Source organism: Anguilla anguilla, chromosome 16, assembly GCF_013347855.1.
Source record: "Anguilla anguilla isolate fAngAng1 chromosome 16, fAngAng1.pri, whole genome shotgun sequence".
In the NCBI taxonomy this organism is placed as follows: domain Eukaryota; kingdom Metazoa; phylum Chordata; class Actinopteri; order Anguilliformes; family Anguillidae; genus Anguilla; species Anguilla anguilla.
Genome location: NC_049216.1, coordinates 6548030 through 6571755, shown reverse-complemented (window position 1 = coordinate 6571755; position 23726 = coordinate 6548030). Strand labels below are relative to the sequence as shown.

The 23726-nt window shown below is 51.2% G+C and overlaps 1 protein-coding gene across 1 annotated transcript in view; it reads left to right on the top strand.

Annotated features, from left to right (window-relative positions):
• The window catches only part of LOC118215164 (neuron navigator 2-like), a 130093-nt gene that overhangs the window by 44909 nt on the left and 61458 nt on the right, over positions 1-23726 (top strand). Inside the window, exons 8-11 of the mRNA XM_035395625.1 lie at positions 8028-9252; positions 11152-11264; positions 13154-13262; positions 15143-15505. Coding sequence (XP_035251516.1) covers positions 8028-9252; positions 11152-11264; positions 13154-13262; positions 15143-15505 — 1810 coding nt within the window. The remainder of the gene's footprint in view (positions 1-8027; positions 9253-11151; positions 11265-13153; positions 13263-15142; positions 15506-23726) is intronic.

Below are 23726 nucleotides of genomic sequence, written 5' to 3'. Positions count from 1 at the left end.
AACTCGCTGTGTGAGCCCGGGTTTCCCTCAGAGAAATGGAATATGCTGCGTTATATATTATAAATACGTGGATTTACATCCATCTATATGTTATCTGACCTGCTTATTCCTGGTCCGGGTTGTTGGGGAGCTGGAGGGCCTGGAGCCTATCCCAGCGTGCATTGGGTGAAAGGCAGAAATACACCCTGGACAGGTCACCAATCTATCGCAGGGACACAGTGACTGACATGTTGGTCACCAGTCGGCACCCTGAACCGACCAGTGGTGGATGGGTTCCCCCCTGGAGCCTGGTTCCTTCCGAGGTTTCTCCCCATCTGCCACAGGGAGTTTTTCCTTTCCATTGTTGCCTTAGGCTTGCTCCTGTGGGGGTTTAGGCCAGGGTTGTTTGTAAAGCATATTGTGACAACTGCTGTAAAATACGCTATACAAATATAATTTGATTGATTTGATTGACACACACACCATTCACTCACCATTCACTCACACGCTCATACCTAGGGGCAATTTAGACTCTCCAGTTAGCCTACCTGCATGTCTTCGGACTGTGGGGGGGAAACCGGAGCTATGGTCTAACACACAGACATATAAGTGTCATTATACACAGCGATAATAATGAAAAACATTTCCCAGCGAATATCTTGCAATATCTGAAATCGCCAGTAATTTTTATACACGCCCATACATTGCGAATTGTCGCACTTTTAGTTTTGACCTTAATGTATTCAAATTTAGTATACTGCCATATTTTTCCATTGCTGAAATGTTTTTTTTTTTTTTATGACCGTAAATTGTTTGCAACATTCGTGTGTTTCGAAGTGTTGTGTAAAACGAGACGCGGGACTGTGGGACACAATAACAACGTCACGCGTAATGAAGTTTCTCTCGCCGCAGTGCTTTTCATCTGAAATACCCCAGCGGGGTTTTTAAAAGGCAAAAACAAACATCGTTTGCAGTACGGGTATGAGTTCATATTGTTTCTCGGAGTGTTATGCGCAGATGGGCGGACATACATGTTCTTTTCCACCTTTTGTTTTATCTTAAGTCCTGGGTTTTTCCTACGCCAAGTTTGCGCGTTTCCTCTTCGGCTTGTGTTTGTAATGATTGTGCGGCGTCCACCACGGCCTTGCGTTGGGCCCGGCGTGAGATTTATTGCTGCTGAGGTCAGGGTGGGAGTCTGTGTGAAGATGCTGGCTTGTGTACACAGTCGGTAATGTTGTATTGATAACTTGGGATGTGTGGGTCAGCGTATGGGGTGGACAGAATGCCAGACAGGGTTCTAGTGAGGTCCTGCAGTGGGGGGTGGGGGGATGCATTTGGGGCGTGTGTGTGAATTACTCCTGGGATTTATTTAGGGACGTAGAAATTGACACCAAGAGACAAGTCTTAGCCTACATCCAAAATATCAAACTTAACTACCATAATAACATGACATACAACTGCTAATCCCCGCGTAGCATGGCTATATTAATATAGGAGACGCACGGCTGCTTTGTTCCCATGACTACACCTTATTTGAAGTCTGGAGTCACGGAGTTCTTCTTCAGTGTTATATTATACACTGGACTCTTAGTGAACTCAAAGCCTCGACTCTTAATTACAACTTGAAATGAAGGCTTTGAGTTGAGACGATGAGGATCAGCACCCGATCTCCAGCGTTTGCTTTGGTCTAATGGAGCAAATGCGTCTGTTAGCATGCAGTCGCTGTGTCAAAGCTTTGGTTGAGCTTTCACTGAGCTGTGATTACTGTACTTGGGGGGGGGGGGGTAGTTTGACTGCTCAAAGGGGAGTGGCTGTTCAGAGTGAGAAAGTGAAGGATTTGGCAGGGGGTGGAGAAAGAGTGGGAGAGGGAGAGAGGCAGGGCAGTAGAGAGAGGGAGAGGGACAGTTGGAGAGAGAGAGAGGGAGGGAGGGATAGAGAGAGACGGAGGGGAGGGGGACTAATTCGTCTCACCGGGCAGCGGGGCCCCAGATCTCCGGAGTCCGTCTCTCCCGACCAGCACCGCCGGTCTCCGCGTTCCTCGCTGTCTTCGGCCCGCGCGTCCGTCCGTCACCTGGATTTTACGCAAACCGGACTCCTGGGCTCCGCGCGTCCGCACATGAGGTCTGTTAAAGCTTCGCTCAGCTGTCACTGAATTCCTAAAAATGTTGGGTTTTCCCTCTTTCCCTCTTTCGTCCTCTGTGCTGTAGGCGGTGTGGATATTAGTAATAACAGTATTAGCATGCACACCGTGCGGTCGCTAATGAAATGTGGTCTCGTCCTCATTAGCCTTTCTGTCTTGTTAACTTGCAGTTGAAATCTAGCCAGCTGGCTAATGCTGGCGCGTTTACAGTAATGCTGATTAGTGTGCTCTGTCCCAGTGGAAGTAAACTTGCAAATAAATGAATAAACTTTGCTGTAGCTACCAAAATTACGAATTTGATTCTCAGGTAGCACACATCTTCCCTTGAGCAAGGTACTCAATCTGCATCGCTTAGGTATATATATCCAGCTGCATAAATATAGACTCTGTAAAAACGCAAAGGGCGTAAAAGTTGTTCTGGTTAAGAGCATCTGCTAAATGCAAGTTGTATAATATCTTACAACAAAGTGCGATTATCATTGGCAGTCCTGTGTGGGAAGTCCATGTACACACTGCCAATGTTGGAAATGCACCTCAGCTATGCTATAGCAGGACATGTTACATGAGTGTTTTTTTAAAAATGTATTTCATTTGAAATCCTTTACAACAAAAAAAGGGCAAATGAGATCCATTAAGCACCATTTGCATTCCCTGGTAAGTTCCTTTTAATCCTTTGAAGGGTATAGGAGTAACGAATGTTTTAACAAAAGTCAGTGTTCTAGAACTCCACTGCTTTCAATTACCAGTAGCGATTGTGACATCAGCATTAGAACGTTCACGTAAGAACATTCCGATCACGTGTTTGTGATGTCACACCTTTCGATCTGCTCCCCGGGCTCAGCGGCCCAGTGGAGCTCGTGCCTGTGGGGTTACCGTAGGGTTCCTGGCACGGCGGTGTCGGCCCCTCTGCTGGACGGTTAGCGGAGAGGACTGGGCGGGGCCCGGGCGGTTTCATTCGCGTTCGTTCATGTCTGTCAGCAACTCGGAACAAGAGAAAACAGTCCGACTCGCTCACAGGAGCGCAACGGCCAAGGTCTCAACTGCTTCATGAAAGTGTCATTAGTTGTGGGGTGGCGGCTCGGCGTTCTCTGAACGTTGCCCTTACGTTCCCCTGCCGTGAGATTCGCGGAGAACCCGTCCCAAATTCGGCGTCGCGCGACATCGAACAAACGTTTCGTTTGTTTGCCGTCCACTTATGTGCCTGACCACAATGTAAAGTACAAACAAGGATAAAAACATTTACGGATATTTCAGCATTGTGATATTCAACATAGTATAGCCTGTCCACCATACAGTCTGATTCAGGGGTGTCAAACTCCAGTCCTGCAGGGCCATCATCTCTGCTGGTTTTTCAGTGTTTCAGCCTGCGTGAGCCATTGATTGGCTGAAGAGTCCACACACACCTTGTTCTCCTGGCCTTAACTCCTGCAACCCTGGATCGGTATTTGAAAGCTTAACCAACAACATTCATACAGGGTTTCCACGGTATCTCTGCATTATGAAAATCTTGTATATTAGCGGCTACACGCTAGACCACCTAGCATGTAGCCGCTAATATACAAGATTTGTATAATCTTGCAAGCAACCCTCGTCCCGGAGTGTTACTGGTTCTGTTCCATCTGAGTGCGATTGCCAGAGTGTGATGACCATTAAGGAGCCCAAGCTGGAACATATAGCCCTGAATAGTGATCTGCTGACTAGCATCAGCACGTCATCCGTGTTCGTCAAACCTGATAATCAGTCCCGTTACGTTTCTATGCGTTTGGACGGCACGAGAACAAGGAGCGCCGCAGCCACTCCGAGACCAGGGCTGCCTCCCCCTGAGGGGGAGTATTTCATATTAGTTTAAGGCTTTAGTTGGGTTGCAATGAAAAGCCCGTGACTGCCGAAAGTAAGGAGACAAACAGCGTCGGGCCCAGTTTGGCCCTCTCTAATGCGATTACGCTTGTTTTCCGGCTTGGTGAACTTCCAATAGCAGACGAGGAGCGCTCCATTAAAGTGGCTCGGGGTAGCGCACGGCGCACTCTGAGTGCTGTTGGTGAATGAAACCGCCCTCCTCTTGACTCGTGATACGGGGGGTCCACTCCAGAGCGCAGCAATGGGGGTAGGGTTTGGGTGGGGGTGGGGGTGGGGGTGGGGGGTGCAGCACTGGATATCCCAGTAAGCTGGCTGAGCCCTTGAGCCCCCCCCCCCGGGTTACAGAAAGGCATCTCCTTGTCCGACAGATTGTTTTTCTGGAGAGAGGGACAGAGAATGGGAGGCTAGCCCTGGACAGTCTCCTCTTCATGGTTTGTCTTTATGCCCCAGAAGTTAGCGGTGGTGCTTCTCATGAATGAAACTCATAAAAACTTGGGTCTGTCCAGCAGCGTAGGAGCGGAGGTGGAAAAGCCAGGTTCAGAAAGTAAAAGTCCTCCTCAGTATTTTGTTGCAATCTGGATTTGCTAATTAGCACCTTTTCTCCAGCCAGGGGGTAGAACTAATTAGTGAAATCAGCTGAGTTCATGGGTGGAAGAAACAGACGCCAGGGCTTTCTGATCCTGAGACTTTCCACCTCTGGTTGTAGCCCAGGACCATACCACCCGATTCTACTGTTTAACTAATGACGGTCTTCATTGAAGAACATTACCTTCTGACCCCTGGACTCTCCGTGTAGGAGTTGGCGATTTGACGTGTAGCTGAGGAGCTCTGCTTACTGCCAGTGGAGTGCAGCGAAACTCCTCAGTGAGGACGTCAACGAGGCTTGAAGCATACGAAGCCAATCAGGTTACTCTTGCTGTCGCTGGCTTAAAAATTTTCTGTTAGCGTGCTAGACGTCATAGCGAAGTGTTGAACTTCAGCCGTGGATAAACTCACACTGTGGCAGATGCGCTGTGGTTTTATTCGCAGTGCGTTCCAGTGCGAGAGGCACCGTGGGTTTCCCGCGAACGTTCCTTCGACGTTCTGCTAACGTCGCAGGCGACGCGCGGATTGGGAATGGCGCGGCGCGGGGAAGGGTTAGCGAGGGGCCGGCGTGGCGTTCTGTGTGGGACGCCCCCAACCCCCGCCCCCCCCGGGCACCAAGCAGCGGAGCGCAGCTCTGCAAAACGGCCCTTCCGGCCGCGCACGTCTCACTTCCGGCTTCCCGCCGCGGCTAACCGTCCGCTCGCAGAGGAAGCAATTAGCAGATTTGACCCACTTTCCCGCCTAATCGGTCTTAAGCGCCCGCTAATTGCCTGGTTTTGTTGTTGCTGCTGCTGCTGCTCTCGACCGGGGCGGGCGAAATGCGGGGAAAACCGGAGAAGGTTTTGAGGGCTTCCTTAATTAGCGCGCGCCAATTGTTTCAAGGTGGGAGGCGGGCGGGAAGCCGTCACGACCGTGGAGCCCCGCGAACATGCGGTTGAACAAGGTCCACACCTCCCGGCACCCTGAGACATTACATGACATTACATTTATTTGGCCGACGCTCTTATCCAAAGCGACGTATTATAAGTGCATACTGATGGTCATTGGAACAGCTACAGCACACAGGTCCGATGAGGTACAATACGCATTATGTAACGGTTATCCATAGCCGTGAACACATTAGGTCCAGTTCACACAGTCAGCGTAGGCTGGGTCATAGAGACTCTCCCTGCAGCTCCCGGGCCGAGCCTCGCCGTGCGAATCTGGCGCTGTTTTTGGGTCAGCGTCGAGCCTGCGCGGCGAGTGACGTCTTAGCGCCGCGGAGCGGAATTCCAGCGGTCCGTGCGAAGGAGTCAGCGCGGTGCGGTTTTTAAGGTCGTCCAGAACGCCCGGTGTCAGTCAGTCATACTCCCCCCCCCCACCCGGAGGTGTTTTTACGGTGCGCTATGAGGCAGGGAGGCCGTTTCGCGGCGGCGGGCGGTTTTTGACAGACGGCGTTTCCGACGCCGCGGCGGCGAGGGTTTGAGTTACGAGGAGCGTGAGGACAGATCGCTGAGCTGGGCCGCGGTAGCGCTCCGCCGTGCCTGTGATGACAGCTGGGTTTGAGAGCCGTGATGGATCGCTGTTCTGCGGGCGTTGAGCCGCCAGAGTGGGCTGCATGCGTGTGTGTGTGTGTGTGTGTGTGTGTGTGTCTGTGTGTGTGTCTGAGTGTGTGTGTGTCTGCGTGCGTGTGTGTGTGTCTGCGTGTGTGTGTGTGTCTGCATGTGTGTGTGTGTGTGTGTCTGTGTGTGTGTGTGTGTGTGTGCGTCTGTGTGTGTGTGTGTGTCTGCGTGTGTGTCTGTGTGTGTGTGTGTGTCTGTGTGTGTGTGTGTGTCTGTGTGTGTGTGTGTGCGTCTGTGTGTGTGTGTGTGTCTGCGTGTGTGTGTGTGTCTGCGTGTGTGTGTGTGTCTGCGTGTGTGTGTGTCTGCGTGTGTGTGTGTGTCTGCGTGTGTGTGTGTCTGCGTGTGTCTGTGTGTGTGTGTCTGCATGTGTGTGTCTGCGTGTGTCTGTGTGTGTGTGTCTGCATGTGTGTGTCTGCGTGTGTCTGTGTGTGTGTGTCTGCATGTATGTGTCTGTGTGTGTGTGTCTGCATGTGTGTGTCTGCGTGTGTCTGTGTGTGTGTGTCTGCATGTGTGTGTCTGCGTGTGTCTGTGTGTGTCTGTGTGTGTGTGTCTGCATGTGTGTGTCTGCGTGTGTCTGTGTGTGTGTGTCTGTTCATGTGAGGGAGAGAGAGAGCGGACCGATTCTCACAGTGTTTGAATGAAGGTGTTGTTATCCCGTATAGGGGCTGAGCAGAAGCAGTGGGATGTGTCCTGGGTGTACAGGGGCCGGGGGGAGAGGAGAGGGGAGGGGGGGGGGGGTCATTTGGTTTGGAAGCCCTAGAGGGGGTACGGGGTCTCGGTCTTACCAGCGAGCCGAGGGTAGCGACCTGACCCCGCCCACGGGAGAAGGGGGCATGGGGGGGGGGAGGGCAGGGGGGGTTCTCACGGGCCGAACAGTACATAGCAGAGACACGTTACGTACCGCGAGCTTTTTCCGCAAACGTACCGCTGGACCTATAGCCGCTTTCGGCCGGGCGCTGCAGGGGAGTTCTCTGTAAGAGTCTGGAGTCTGCAAATAACTCCCTCCCTGTCGTGTTTTCATTCGCTTGGAAGGGTTTCTCAATGTGCAGTCTGGGTAGCGGAGGACTGACAGGTGCGTGCGATCCAGAGGCAAATGTAACCGACCGCTGTGACTCAGCGCGGCTTGGCTTGGCTTTGTTATCCAATGCCTGTGGCCGAATTTGTTGAGAGCCTGAATGTGAAACTGATTATTTATTTTTTTTTACAAAGGGTTTTGTTTGGTGTGTACAGACTGGCACACCCAGTTAGTGTTTTTTTAGGTTTAGGCTCGGACCGTTTCCGTCCCGTGCCGAAAGGGGTTTCACGCACCTGCAAAACCGGGACCGGGTGTGCGGCAGGGCGCGCGCGTGGGTAGCCTTTTAAAAAAAAAAAAAAGACTTAAAAGCGCGAGGCTCGCGTCGCGCCGCGGAGTAAAAAGCGTTCGCGGTGAGCTACGCCGGGCTCATACACACCGCTAACGCGGGCGCACGCGAGGACACTTATAAACCCCTCGCTGGCTGCTCCCTCGCCACTTTAAACAGGCGTAGAGGACCTGCCCTTCGTTTGTTAGTGTTTTGGCGGTTTGTAATGGCTCAGGGTTTACTTTGAGGGCGTCTTCGGAGGCTTTGTTTGAAACGGCGGGTTTTCGTCCGCTCGTGAGGTCCGGAGTAAAACAGAACGCGCTGGCGCCGCCTTATATGGAGCGGATTTCGCGGCTTTGGGCGGATCGTGCTGATCCAGGACCAGCTTGGGTGGCCTTGAATTGAGAGCTTAGAGAGCTGAAGGTGACCTGGGGTCAGTGGGAGGCTGTGGGTCGTTGGGGCGGACCTGACTGGGTTCCTCTCTTGTGTATCCCCCTCTCGCCCCCCCCCCCCCCCCCCCCGCAGAGCCGTCGGAGGGCGACAGCACAGCGACCCGCGGGATGACGGAGCGCGCCCAGTCCCCGGGCCCCGCCGGCGCCCCCGCCACCAGCAGCGGCGCCTCCTCCATCCCCACCTCCTCCTCCTCCTCGGCCATCCCCCAGCCCGGCTCCGCCGGCAAGCCCTGGAGGAGCAAGTCCCTCATCAAGCACAGCGGTTCGTCCGCCGCGCTGTCCGTCAAGCAGCCGGACCCGCCCACTCAGCAGCAGCAGCAGCAGCAGGCGGCCCCGCCCGTCGAAGCCCTCCCTAAGCCGGCCCCCGCGCCGCAGAAGTCCATGCTGGAGAAGTTCCGGCTCTTCAACAGCAAAGGGGGGTCCAAGTCCTCGGGCGGGGGGCCCCCGACGGACGGCGCCACCGCCCCCGCGCCCCCCGGGGGGAAGGAGAGGGCGGAGGCCGGGTCCAACACGGAGCCCCTGGAGGAGATGGAGGGGAACGCCCGGCCCCTCAACGGCACCAGCAGCCCCAAGATGGCCCTGCGGGGCATCGCCCAGCGCACCTTCAGCCGCGCGCTTACCGCCAAGAAGAACTCGCCCAAGTCCGCCGAGAAGGACAAGGACAAGCCCAAAGAGAAGGACAAGGACAAGCCTAAGGAGAAGGACAAGGACAGGGCCAAGGAGAAGGACAAGGACAAGGACCGGGCCAAGGAAGGCTCCAAGCGCCTGTCCGTCAACTCCGTGAAAGGGGCGGAGCCCAGGGAGGAGCCCAAGGAGGAGCCCGCCCCCGCTAAGGAGGCGGAGCCGAAGAAGACCTCCAAGATCGCCAGCTTCATCCCCAAAGGGGGCAAAGCGGGCAGTGCCAAAAAGGAGGGCCCGGCCCCCGCCCACAGCGGCATACCGAAGCCCGGGTCCAAGGCCCCCGGGCCGGGGAAGGGCTCAGCGGCGCCCCCCGCTGGGAAGGACGGGGAGAGGCCGCGCAGCGCGAGGCTGGGCGGGGGGCCGAGCCTGGGCCTGGGCCTGGGACTGGGACTGGGCCTGGGCCTGGGTCTGCTCAAGGGTCAGCCGGACGGCAGGAGCTCCGGCTCCTCCTCCTCCAGCCTGGCCTCCTCCTCCGAGGGCAAGGCCCAGCCGCAGGCCAACGGCGCCGCCCCGGTGGCCGGCGGCGGCGGCGGCAACACCACCAGCGTCCAGCTACCTCAGCCGCAGCAGCAATACAGCCACCCCAACACCGCCACCGTCGCCCCCTTCATGTACAGGTGAGGGACTCTCTCTCCGAACGTTGCCAAATTTCGAATCCGCCGGTGTGGAGTAGCGCCTCAGTCATCACATCGCTAACAGTATAGCGATAATCGCTAATAATGGGAAATGTAAATGTAAGAGCAGCACCGGCGCAGAGCACGCGTGCAGTAAATTAGCGTTTTTAATTAGCGCTCTGGAGACCGGGCTGACGCTGCTGTCTGCTCTCAGGACGTCGGCTGCCTGGCTGTAATTTCTCTCCTCTCTCTTCCCTCTGTAATACATCACATTTTAGCCCCGAGCTCGGTAAATGTTTCCCCGAACGATTTACCTTTAAGCGCAAGCCGGCGCGTTTGGAATTCGACGATGGCGTATTGAAGCTGTTCTCGGTCGAACACAGTGACTGTAACGTCCCTTTCTCATCAGGCACATTTAAGACCTGGCTAATGCTAAAGTGTAGGCTTTACTTCAGGGCCTGTGGCTTATGCCGCTTTAACACAATATTAACAGTTGAGAGACAGCCGGTGTAGCGCGTTTCTTTGTCGATTACGACGTGAGAGTAATGACCTGCCGCATTTTAAACGCGTTCTGAGCGAACGTTGGACACATCCACCGTAGAGATGTACAGAGATGGACTCGTGTCTTCCGGTGTCTGGGTGCTTATTGTAACCCTGACGTTAGCCGTTAGCCAGTTCGCCCTAGCAGATGATGTGTTTTTTTGAAACCGATTGTTAGGCTGTCAAGTTCCCTTGTCCGTTCTGACGGAGCGGGGCGTTCACCCCCTGGGGGGGCCCCATTCCCCTCATGCCCCCCCCCCCCCCCCCCGTTCACCATGTTTCTCCTGCCATTAACTTGTCAAAGGGCCTAAAGACCTGCCAATCCCAGAGCGCACTGGGGCTAGGGCAGGGTTTTGGACAGGCTGTCACATGTCCGTCCATCCGAACCAAAGACAGAGCTCAATTCTGCCAGTTCAGGAAATCGATTGAATTTCACTTCATTAAATGAAAAGTCCTTATAGAACATCACAGAGCGATTCGTTTCCTGAGTTGAGATTGAATTGCATTGGAATTGACTCCAGCGCTGCTGTAGCTGTTGCACGGAGCTGCTCGGCTGTGGTTTTAGCGCATGGACGTTAGCACGTTTTCGCCTGTCCCCGGTTCATTTAACCCTGGGAATGTTTTTTTCGAAATTCGAAGTCAGTTTTCTAGAACTCCATTACTTGAAGTTTCCAGTAGTGATTGTGACATCAGCATTAGGATGTTCAGTCGAGAACACTCTAAGCACATGTTTATGGTCAGAGGGTTAAAAAGTTAAGCTTGAGGGCTAAGCACACAGAGGCTGTTTGGCCTGTCACAGTAGCAGTGACTTACAGCTGATTAAATCTGCTTCCATTGGATCCTGTTGTTAGGGACAGTGCTTGAGTACTAGTCCCTTGGGTCTAAGGCAGTGGTGCCAAACTCGTTGCCATGGAGGGCCGTGTGTATGCAGGTTTTCATTCCAACCAATTAATGCTGCCTTAATTGAGTCCAATTACTCATTCAGCCATATGCGTTTAACTGCATTGAAGCACAGAATATAAGAAAATTTTTATTTAGACAATGCGGGTCACCATAGACGTCGGGTCACCATTGTGCACAAACCTGCATCCCTAATTCAGCAAATAATTTAACTAATTATATAATCAAGATCTGAGACTGGAATGAAAACCTGCATACACACGGCCCTCCATGGCAACGAGTTTGACACCACTGGTCTAAGGTTTCCGGGTTCTGATGGTCTCATTTTTATGAACCCTGGGATGGATGTGAGCGATTGGCTGTTGTGCGGTTGGTGAGTAACGCAGGCTGAGACCGTGTGCCTGGTGCGGGACGCGTTGGGGAGTAGCGGGATTTCCCTCACCCTTTGCTACCTTTTCGTAGGTCACAGACGGACGTGGACGGGACCCTGATGTCCGAGTCGGGGCCCGCGGGGGGGAGCGGGGACCCCGCCCCCGTCAGCAAACCCACGCAGGCCTCCGCCGAGGATCTGGCAGGTAGGCCATCGTTTTATTCTGTCTGTAGAAGCAGTATGACCTCACAGGTCGGGCATCGCTTAAGTCTGTCCGCAGAAGCAGGAGGGTTAGGCTATCGTTTAAGGCTGCCTATAGAAGCAGTGGGATCTCACAGGTAGGCCATCATTTAAGTCTGTCTGCAGAAGGCTTAGGCCATCGTTTAAGTCTGTCTGGAAAAGCAGTAGGATCTCTCAGGTAGGGCATCGTTTAAGTTTGTCTGTAGAAGTAGGATCTCACAGGTAGGTCATCGTTCAGCTCTGCCTGTAGAAGCAGTCTGACCTCACAAGGTCATTGTATTTATCTGTGTGAGGAATCTGTGGACATTTTGAATTCCCCTTCCTATGAGGGCAAATGGAACCGCCTACCTAAAAATGAGTCACACCCAATCCCCAGACAGGAAGACTGAGACAGGAGGTGGAGGCAGCAGAGCCTGCTGGGAAATGGGTGACCCGTTGAGAATCCGGACGTGGCCCCTGCCTTGTGCACCATCGTTTGGGGCCCAACAAGGCGTCAACAAGAGGACGCTGTTACCTGCGCCCACAGCTTATGAGAAGTTCCAGATCGTACCCAAAACACTCTCTTACACCAGCGGCCTCAGACTCCAGTCCTGGAGGGTCGCGGTCTTAACTGATTTTTATGATTTCCTTTCAAACAGCAGCCAATCTAGGCCTTGGAAACCAGGTGTGCGGAGTCTTTAGCCCAGGGGTCCTCACTCTTATCCAGAAAGGGCCGGTGTGGGTCCAGGCTTTTGTTCCAACCAAAGTAGCACACCTAATTTTACTAATCTAGGTCCTTAGCAAAGACCCTAGAGGTTGATTAGCAGAATCAGGTGTGCTACTGCTTGGCTGGAACAAAAGCCTGTAAAAACATTGGCCCTTTCTGGATAAGACCGACGTCCCCTGCTTTAGCCAATCAGTGAATTAAATTAAGCACTTGATTGGAGCATGTCAAACACCAGCAGACACAGCAGCCCTCCAGGATTTGAGTTTTACGTCCCTGGCTCGCACCGTTTGTGTGCGTTTCCGTGTTCGTAGATTTCCCTTTTATAGCGAGGCTTTCCACGAGCACAGAGCTTTCACTTGCAGGACGCGTTGGCTAATGGCTTTCCAGCTTTCGGAGCGGGGGAAACGGGAGCAGAGGGGACTGTGGGGTGTGAGGTGTACCCAGGCGGTTTTGTTTCGGGGTGGGGTGTGCCACCCAAGCAGTTGCTTCTCGCTTCTCTGTGTATGTTCTTCTGGCTGTGAGTTTACACTGAATCCTCTTACAGCGGGCGCCGTGTGAAGGCTTGAAGTGTCTTGGAACTGCTCTGCAACTGTGAAGCTGCATCGTGACAGAATGAAGCTGCTGTTGTGACGGAGTGAAGCTGCTGTTGTGACGGAGTGATACTGCTGTTGTGACGGAGTGATACTGCTGTTGTGACGGAGTGAACCTGCTGTTGTGACGGAGTGAAAGTGCTGTTGTGACAAAGTGAAGCTGCTGTTGTGACGGAGTGAACCTGCTGTTGTGACGGAGTGAACCTGCTGTTGTGACGGAGTGAACCTGCTGTTGTGACGGAGTGAACCTGCTGTTGTGACGGAGTGAACCTGCTGTTGTGACGGAGTGAAGCTGCTGTTGTGACGGAGTGAAGCTGCTGTTGTGACGGAGTGAAGCTGCTGTTGTGACATAGTGAACCTGCTGTTGTGACAAGGTGAACCTGCTGTTGTGACAGAGTGAAAGTGCTGTTGTGACGGAGTGAACCTGCTGTTGTGACGGAGTGAAGCTGCTGTTGTGACAGAGTGAAGCTGCTGTTGTGAGTGTTGGGACAATGATGAGGCGGTAATGGCGGGAGGCTCCAGCTGATGGCGCTGTCTCTCTCTCTCTCTCTCTCTCAGGTGAGGACCCCGAAGCCAGGCGGCTGCGGACGGTGAAGAACATTGCAGACCTTCGGCAGAACCTGGAAGAGACCATGTCCAGCCTGAGGGGGACCCAGCTCTCACACAGGTAGAGTCTGACCCAGCTCTCTCACAGGTAGAGTCTGACCCAGCTCTCTCACAGGTAGAGTCTGACCCAGCACTCTCACAGGTAGAGTCTGACCCAGCTCTCACACAGGTGGAGTCTGACCCAGCTCTCACACAGGTAGAGTCTGACCCAGCTCTCTCACAGGTAGAGTCTGACCCAGCTCTCTCACAGGTAGAGTCTGACCCAGCACTCTCACAGGTAGAGTCTGACCCAGCTCTCACACAGGTGGAGTCTGACCCAGCTCTCACACAGGTAGAGTCTGACCCAGCTCTCACACAGGTAGAGTCTGACCCAGCTCTCTCACAGGTAGAGTCTGACCCAGCTCTAACACAGGCAGAGTCTGACCCAGCTCTCTCACAGGTAGAGTTTGACCCAGCTCTCACACAGGTAGAGTCTGACCCAGCTCTCTCACAGGTAGAGTCTGACCCAGCACTCTCACAGGTAGAGTCTGACCCAGCTCTCACACAGGTAGAGTTTGACCCAGCTCTCACACAGGTAGAGTCTGACCCAGCACTCACACAGGTAGAGTCTGACCCAGCACTCTCACAGGTAGAGTCTGACCCAGCACTCTCACAGGTAGAGTCTGACCCAGCACTCTCACAGGTAGAGTCTGACCCAGCACTCACACAGGTAGAGTCTGACCCAGCACTCACACAGGTAGAGTCTGACCCAGCACTCTCACAGGTAGAGTCTGACCCAGCTCTCTCACAGGTAGAGTCTGACCCAGCTCTCACACAGGTAGAGTCTGACCCAGCTCTCACACAGGTAGAGTCTGACCCAGCTCTCTCACAGGTAGAGTCTGACCCAGCTCTCACACAGGTAGAGTCTGACCCAGCTCTCACACAGGTACAGTATGACCCAGCTCTCTCACAGGTAGAGTCTGACCCAGCTCTCACACAGGTACAGTATGACCCAGCTCTCTCACAGGTAGAGTTTTGACCCAGCTCTCACACAGGTAGAGTCTGACCCAGCTCTCTCACAGGTAGAGTCTGACCCAGCTCTCACACAGGTAGAGTCTGACCCAGCTCTCACACAGGTAGAGTCTGACCCAGCTCTCACACAGGTAGAGTCTGACCCAGCTCTCACACAGGTAGAGTCTGACCCAGCACTCTCACAGGTAGAGTCTGACCCAGCACTCTCACAGGTAGAGTCTGACCCAGCACTCTCACAGGTAGAGTCTGACCCAGCACTCACACAGGTAGAGTCTGACCCAGCTCTCACACAGGTAGAGTCTGACCCAGCACTCTCACAGGTAGAGTCTGACCCAGCACTCTCACAGGTAGAGTCTGACCCAGCACTCTCACAGGTAGAGTCTGACCCAGCACTCACACAGGTAGAGTCTGACCCAGCACTCACACAGGTAGAGTCTGACCCAGCTCTCTCACAGGTAGAGTTTTGACCCAGCACTCTCGCAGGTAGAGTCTGACCCAGCTCTCTCACAGGCAGAGTCTGACCCAGCTGGTTCCAAACAAGTATGTTTAGAAAATAGTAATTGGCTTGTACATGAACGTGCTGTTTGAGTTGCTGACTGGGATGAGTTAAGAAAAGGAGGCAGTGAAGTTGGCGGTCTGGCGCCCGGCCAGGTTTGAGCAGGCGAATCATGTTTATTTTTGGTGGAGTGTGTGGTGAGTCGGGCTCAAACCCCTAGGGATGTGAGAGAGGAATGTTAGACTACATCTCCCAGAGTGCTTTGATACCTCTGGTGCGCTGTTGAAAGGGAATGAGTAATTCCCCACTAGTCTGTGTTTGATTGATAGTCGCGGTGCAGTCACGGGTTAGCGTCTGCCCGTTTGATTGACAGTCGCTGTGGGTTACCTGGCTCAGGGGCGCCTGCTCATTTTGCGTTCTCTCGCCCCCCGCAGCACCCTGGAGACGACCTTTGACAACAGCGTCACCACGGAGATAAGCGGCCGCAGCATCCTCAGCCTGACCTCGCGCTCCGCGGCGCTGTCGTGGCGACTGGGCCAGTCCAGCCCCCGGCTGCAGGCGGGCGACGCCCCCTCAACGGGCAACGGCTACCCGCCGCGGGCCAACGCCAGCCGCTACATCTACTCCGGACCCCTGCGGAGGCAGCTGGTCGCCCGCGGCAGCGCCATCAGCGGGGCGGAGCTGGGCGACAAGGCGGACGACCTGGACCTGGAGAGCATCGCCATGGACGCGCCCGGTTACATGAGCGACGGCGACGTGCTGAGCAAGAACGTCCGGACCGATGACGTCACCAGCGGGTGAGTCAGACAGGAAGTGAAGACCTCGACATTACCTCAAATTACCCCGGCGACCTGTAATAGCAAATTACTTCACTGCTTTAACTGGACCTTTTTAAAAGGATTTTTTCACGATGTGTGTGGTTTCTGTTGAGCTGAATGTAGTTCTGTTAGAGTGCAACCAATGACCAGGATATGAAACGGGTACACTGCAGTTTTATGAGCTAAACTATTGTGTGGTAAGATGTACTGCTGTTTCACCTTTCCAGCTACTGGCACTGAAAATCGTTTTCAGTGCTTTTCTGTACTGTCATTGTACAGTCACTGACGCTTTATTGCCACTAGATGGCAGCGATTCCTGTAGTAACCTCTGGCCGAGACGGTCTAGAGCAGTGGTGTCAAACTCGTGCCATGGAGGGCCGTGTGTATGCAGGTTTTCATTCCAGCCTCAGATCAGCCTTGATTATATAATTAGTTAAATTATTTGCTGAATTAGGGATGCAGGTTTGTGCACAATGGTGACCCGACGTCTATGGTGACCCGCATTGTCTAAATAAAAATTTTCTTATATTCTGTGCTTCAATGCAGTTAAATGCATATGGCTGAATGAGTGATTGGACTCAATTAAGGCAGCATTAATTGGTTGGAATGAAAACCTGCATACACACGGCCCTCCATGGCACGAGTTTGACACCACTGGTCTAGAGTTTTTGAAGTTCCGTTTTAAGAAATTCCCCTGTAATCAATTATGAACGCTGCGATGATAATTCTTCCAGGCTTCCACGTCTGTGGGCCATAGACTTCCGGAAGCCATTTATTGAGGACTGATGTTTTCTGTCTGTTGTTGGAGAATATTTTCAAAGATCCGCCATCACAACGTGATGTTACTGCTAGTATTATTTAGATGCAGTGTGGTGGTCCTTTTTGTTAGCTCTAGAACGTCTGGAACAGAAGGAGATAATTGATATTCTGGCATTCTTCGGTCAGTCAATGAGAAATCCATTGATAGCTGTTTATCATTGTCTAGGTAGGGCAAGTTGTCGCAGCGAAGCTAAACTCAGTACTCAATGAGAATGCATCCTCCAGTCCTCTCATAAGTCAAGTTCTGTTGTTATTTTATGTAATTGCTGTGCAGGTTCCATGGTTCGCGTACTCAGCTATTCAGAGTAAAGTCTGGTCGCTTAATGTGTGACGCAGGTTACCTAAATCTCAGCGGTCTTTGATTTAGAATTAAGACATGTTAATTCAGCTCATTTGGATACACAAAGAGAACAGCTCTTCGCCTCTAAATGCCGCGACGTCTCTTTTTTTGTTGTTTTGTTTTGTTTTGCGCGTTGTGTCGCCTCGTTCTTCCCCAGCCTGACCAGAACGTGTCCGCGGGGCCTCGGTGTTTCGTTACGCTCGCTAAAAGCAGCAACGGGGTTCCAGGTTCTGCCGGAACAACGCGTCTCCGCGGGCACAATAACCCCGGCAACGCGATCACCTCCGGCCCGGTGGGCGGCGGCCTCGAGCGAGGAGGTGACGCGGTCGCCCCCCCCCCCCGGCGTTCGGTCGCACGGGATGACCCCGCTGAATGAGGCCGTCAGTGTTGCAGTACAGTAAACACTGCAGGAGCAGGGGTAGAGGAACAGAGGAGATATACACAAAGGCACACACATACACACACACACACACATAGTACACACACACTACACACGCACACACACACTGCATGCGCACACACACTGCACGCACACTGTACACACACACCTCCTCGGGTTTGTTTGTACTGGCAGCTTGCAAAAGTGAGGACCGTCAGGTTCCTCCAAGCACAAAGCACAGCGTGTAAGGCCTCATAAACATAATCTTTAGGAGAGCGGCCGTGAACAGCAGGGGGTCATGGGAAATACTCTCGGCAAAGTGCGACGGTGCGTATGGAAGCCCGGGTTTTACGAGAGGATCGGAGGGTTCGAGTTAATTAACTTTTAAAGCGCCCCTTTTTCGGGAACGTGCTTCCGCGCCCCGTTCTCTAAATCTCCGGCAGGGCTCGTCACGAGCACTTCAATTAGGCAGCGGCCCTCCTCGCACCTGGGAACGTTCCAGAACTTTTCCGCGTAGCGGTCGTGTGTGAATGGGAGGCCCCAGTCAGCATTACGGGTAAAGCTGCTCAGGCGGTTTGCCAGTTCAAGACCTGCTAACATTTACACAGGCATTCTGTTTTTAATGTAAGCGTGAACAAAGCCATAACATTACTGCATGAAGCACACAAAGCTACGATTGTTCCACCTAGATTTCCTGGAAACTGTACGTGTTTCTTACCGCTTCAAAATATAAACTGAGCAGAGCATGTACACCGAATAAACGATAGCCTTGCAAATGAGCTTCCCTGTACAAACCGTCACCATCGCACATCCTGTCACATCCTCCGACTGTTTGGACCCGGTAATTAATTGTTGTCCCCTGTAGGGGACATGAGACTCTGGTCTTAATCTCAGGGACTGTACGCTCTGCTGTACTGAACCCTACGCTACAAGAAACATTCATTAAAAATGAAAAAATAAATAAATATATTTTGACTGCAGCATCCGAGACACTTGTATTATGTCGAATATTAAAATGCTTAAAACTTTTTTTTTTTCTGCCAGGTCTGAGGAGGACGTAGATACAGAGAAGTTCTGAAGTGTCTGTAGGTGCACGTAAAAAAATATGGCAGGACGTGAGATACTGTTTTTCCAAAGCGTGCGACTCACAGGGATTTTAACTGGCATTACGGTCGATATCGCCGTGGGGATCCCCGTAGGCACTGGATTACCGGAATTACATGACTAATCGTACAATTAGTGCTTAATTGTGACCCCAATAAAAGCAGTTAATTTCCCTAATGCACAGAGAGGAAAGCAAACAAAGATGGAATGTCAAGCAAGTAACAGACTTTGAGGAATCAAGTGCACCAGTATCTAGAAGAGAATAGAATAACTGTTTTCCCAGGAGAAAGAAATCTGCCTAGTAAATTGCACACTGGTGGGTTCAACATATTCAGCACAGTTTACAATTTATACATACTATCAATACAACAAGAGGTAAACATTCACAATGTGAAACATCAACTTTGGTCTTGTAAGGAGTCCAACAACAAGAGGAATTGTCTGTCAGCAGAGCTTTGAGCGACAAATAGATGTCATCCACGATTTGACTAATGTGTTTTTCAGTGCTTACATTCCACCAGAAACACATCTAAATTATGCGCGTTTCTCAGTGAGCATGTAATCAATAGTGAGGCAATCCCCTCTGCAAAAACAGTTCGGGCAGAAGCATGCGCCTCAGGCAAACAAAGGAAGTTGGTTAAGTCAGCTGACAGGACGGTCTGTGGTCACAGACAAATCAACAGACGGCAAAGATAATTATCGGTTTTGCGAGGAAAATTGATTTTACCAGAATTTAAAAGTAGTCCGTGCCGACACAGTGTATGCCGCTGCTGTAAATTATGTTCAGTTTTGGATGGCATCAGTAAATGCCTGTTAGCCTTTGAAGTGTGTGTAAAAAATACAAGACAATACAAGATGCGAGTTGAAATCCTGCCAGGAATTCTGACTTGCCAAATAAACTCCCACCTCAGCCGTGAAAAACCAGATGGAGCAGTTGGTATTTTGGCTGCGTCGTACCATTTCCTCTATCTCAGTTTAAATTCCATGTTTATCGAACTGGAAGTTGGCATCTCAACAAATACTGCACCGCTCAGGGAGTTTTTTCCTTCGGCAGGGGTTATCAGGAGACCGGCTCACATTAATCACGGAGCATGATTGGTAAAGCGCGGTTTGAATGACGTGCAACGTATAATAAAATTCATAGTTACAAAACGAATAGGCATGCCAAACGCTGACTTCAGATTTCATGGTTCATATTCGTATCTAATTTAATGTTGCAGCCTACTAATTCATCCTTTCTTTGCTGCTTCATGCTTTGTTAGTTGAGTTATGTTTGGACGTTCTCAATTATTCAGAGTAGACTGGTATCTTAATGCATGATATTAATATTGATGAAGGATACCGAAGTCACAACTGTGATTAATGTAGCCTTAAGACGTGCTCAGTCAGCTCGTTTGAAATTTAACGTTCTTAAAAGAGGGCTGTAAATTAATGCCTGTGTCTGTGACCACACAAGTCAACCGCCTCCAGTCAAGAAACGCCTAATTACTAATTCTCTATCTCTTCCAAGAACGATGAAAAGTTTGCCAAATGAAAGCTACGATGCATTCGCAGACAGACGGCTTATAAAAACGGGAGTTTCAGCGCGTTTTATCTCTGCGGAGCCGTAGCGCCAGTGTGCTGTTTATTTTTACGGGCGTCTCCAGCCTTGCCGAAGCAGGCACCTACATACTTCGGTTTTTTACACGCCGCAATTAACCGCCTTTTTTATTGTTTTAGTGTCCTCGAGGATTCTCTGTCCGTGTGTGGTGAATTAGCGGAACACAATCCTATTCATCTCCAGGCAAAACGATATAAAAGGGCTCCGATGATAAAGTATAATGTGCTATTGTGGCAAAAAGAGAAGCGACGCTTAGAAAACGCGTGCACATAAATCGCTGGGAGGTCCGAGGAGTGGCTAGTAAACGATACATGTGTTTATTTCCTAGTCTAGATACCGCTGTCTTCTAACAGTAATTAGAGAAATTCAGATTGGCTATATCACCGACCAGCTGGTTGTCCAAATATGAGTTATTTAAAGCAAGGAAACGATGATATGGTATACATAGTTGACATATAAACATGTTAAGGCTGACTGACTTTTACATCGTTGTAATTGATTGATGAATTGAATTCGTAAACTTTATGCTAATTTGCTTTTATGTTCGGTACATTGCTACGTTTATTCATCACTGTTTTATGAAGTGGAGATCAGAAGATCAATTAATGCACAATTCTGTACAGTAGATTAAGTTTTAGGTACTGAAAGACCGAACGGTTCAACCTCGTTTCACTTAAGTGAATGAGAAGCCTCTGTGTGGGGCTTTGAGGTAGGGTGTTTACACTGTAAACAAATGGCCATCCGCTTACTGACATCTCCACTTCCCTCTAAACCGCCTGTGTTGTGACAGAGCGAACGCGGCGGTCCGTATCTTAAGGGGAAACTGACCCGGGTTCAGGCAGGGCCAAACTCCACGGACTTGCACCCCTTGCCGTGATCGGATGATTTTTAGGATGCGTCTCCTAACTGCCCTTCTTTAAGGCTACCAAAAGGCTATCCGCCTGGCCTGTGTTAAAGCCAAGTACACTCTTTGAAATGAAAGTAGCCTACAGTGGAGGTGCATTTTTATTATTTACATAAGACATTTCCCGAAACATTTACCCTGAAAGGCTACTGTAATGTTCTATACGATTAGGCCACTAATAAGTACCGTTCACAAACAAAAAAAGGTACACATTAATTATTTAATTCTGGATAGGGGTACCGTTTTATGTAGCCTACCTGTAAGGTACCACACCAGTGACAAGCGTTTGTAATTTTATAGGAAACTTTTATAGGAACCTTAGAGGCTACGTTTTTTCCTGAGTGTAGCTGATTAGCCTACATGGATTTAGTGGTCGCTCGTATTCAGTGCGACTTACAAAGAGTTTTTTCGGCTTTTTACATAATGTTTATTTATATACAGGGGAGGACTGGGTGGGTATTCAAAGGGGAAATGAAGCAGGACACATTTTCCCAACGTTGCTATAACACTGAAGCATTGTTAGATGAGTCCCGGGCATCAGCCGAGGTAGAAAGAACACAACCCTCGCAAAAACTGAACGAGAAACTCCGAAAAAAATTGCGTGCGGAACCTTCTGGGCTCCTCTCTGGACACGAAAGGGTGAACGGTAAACAATCGCTCACCGCGTGCCGTTTCGAAACAGGCGCCGCGGTTTGAGACGCGTCCTCGTCCCCGTGACCGCGGGCTGGTACCTACCCGTCAGGTTTTTCCGCATGCGTGCCGACTGAAACGCGAGCGCTGGTCTTCACCGGAGACATTATGCGTTCATCTGAAGAAGTGAAGCAATGGTTTAATGCTCCCTGACGCTAGCGCACGTTACTGTTGTCACATTCTGTGTGCTTCGCCAACTTCCTGTCATTTAAGGTAAAAGCTGTAATAAAATTAAATCTCTTAAAATAAAAAATGCAGAAAAGATTTTAACATCTTGTATACAAATATTTTCAGCCTGAAATTAATTGCTATCCTTGTTGTGTATTATTCACATGCAAACCTTGTATTTTCAGAATTTAATTTTCTGCAATAGGAAAAATAGATACTTCTTTTATTTACCATCATAGTGTTGTAGTTCAGTCTCACAATTTTTAAGTTGGAAGAAAAATGTTATTTCAATTTAAAGATACTTAAAAAAAAATGTCTTGCTTTACTTTGTGTTTTATCATGTTTATTTCAATGTTTCTTATTTCACTCCTCTCAAACGTAATATATGAATTTATAGTTGTATGACTAAAAATAAGTTGTTAACAGAGACAAAAATTAGATGTTTTTTTAATGTTTATCCACCGAAGGAGAGAAACTATTTAGAAAATTAGCCAACACGGACCACATTGTGATCATTTCGATTAGCCAGTCCTTGAGAGAGAGAGAGAGAGAGATGGAGAGAGCGATAAAGAGAGAGAGAGAGATTTTCAGCAGTTCTGGTATGTATTTTTAGCCCCTGCTTAACCGTGTTAACTGCCTGCGAAACCAGTTTGAAGTCATGGATGCCCCTCGGTTCATGATTCATGATAATCAGCACCCCTAGGCTGTGCTGGGACTCTGCCATTAGACCCCCCCCCCCTTCCCTCCCCACCACTCCCCCCCCATCACCCCCCGCCAGCCCTGGGGGGGGCTCCTGCCTCGGCCGCCACCCCCTCTCGCCCTGCTCCGACTTGCAGAGGTGATTCAGTGTTTCAGCATTCTCCTCCTCCTGCTCCTCCTCCTCCTCCTCCTCCTCCTCTCTCACACACACTCCGGAGAGCCCACCGGAGGCTGTGGAGAAGATGCGGGCGAGCGGAGAGGGAGAGAACGTTCCGGCGTGAGGCAGCCCTCGGGTGCTGTGGCACACGTGTACGCACACTCCGCGCGCACACACACACACACACACACACGCACGCACACGCACTCTCGCAGGCGGATTAGGCAGCCTTAGCGGGAGCCGCAGTCTTTTGGCTCGAGAGCTTTCCCTGGGATATCCCGTCCGAGAGAGACGAGCTAGCACGGCTTTCCCCAGCCCGGAGTCTCTTCAGGGTTTGGATTTACTTACTTTGCCTGGATGTTCTGGGCGGAAAGGTACGTCTCTCAGTCTCATCAGCCTCTTCATGTTTAATATAACTTGCGTGTGTTATTTATCTTGTTGCATTGTCATTTAAAAAAAAAAAATTTTGCATTGGGTTTTCAAGTTACTGTTGAGTTTGTGCTTTCACGTTGGATGGTAACAAGGACATTAAGGGAAAAAAAAAATGATTGAGCCAGCGGTCGCTTTGTTGAGACTGATGTCTCAAACGCAGTCCTTTTTGTTTTCCGCGACTCCTTTGGAAGCGCTGCCGCTCTTTCTGTGGAAGCGGCCGCGGCCGCTTTAGCATCGCTAACAGCCCGCAAAAACGTGTCAACGAGCAAGGACTCGGCGCCCCAGTTAATCAGTAGCCAGTGCAACCCCTTTCGCTTCCACCTCACCTCAGCGTGATGTGAGGCAACGTCCTCCCCACCCCCCACCCCCCCGTGTCGGTTTCCTAATTCTGTGTCCCGTTGCTAAGTCCGCGCCGCGGGTTTTGAGCGGTGGCCAGGTTTGGACGAGATTCCTGCTGAGCTGCGGGTTTCCCGGGTCACTCGATACCCCCTCCCCCCCCCCTCCTCCTCCCCGGAAGAGGCAGTAAATGCCTACGGCGTATTTGGATCCGGCAGATTTCACGTGGCGGGGGGGGGTGGGGGGTTTACGCGGACGGGAGGCAGGGATCCGATGTTCGCCCCCCGCCAGAGGGAACGGGACACCTCTGAGGGGGGGGGGGTGGCCCGACGGCTCCGCGCACGCCCCTATCCGTCCAGGATAAGAAGGGTTATCAGCGGGGCGATGCGCGTTCAAGAGCACTGCCTAAAGAAAGGGAAGGTCCTACGCTTATCTCACTGTCCCTTTAGAGAAAGGTTTCCTGTTTGCACTTGTGGGGGAAAAAAAAAGTTCCCAAAGTGTATAAGTGAGCACTTAAAAGGGCGGGTGTTTTGTAATGTGTTTGTGTTGGCGTTATGAAAATGAAATGTTTG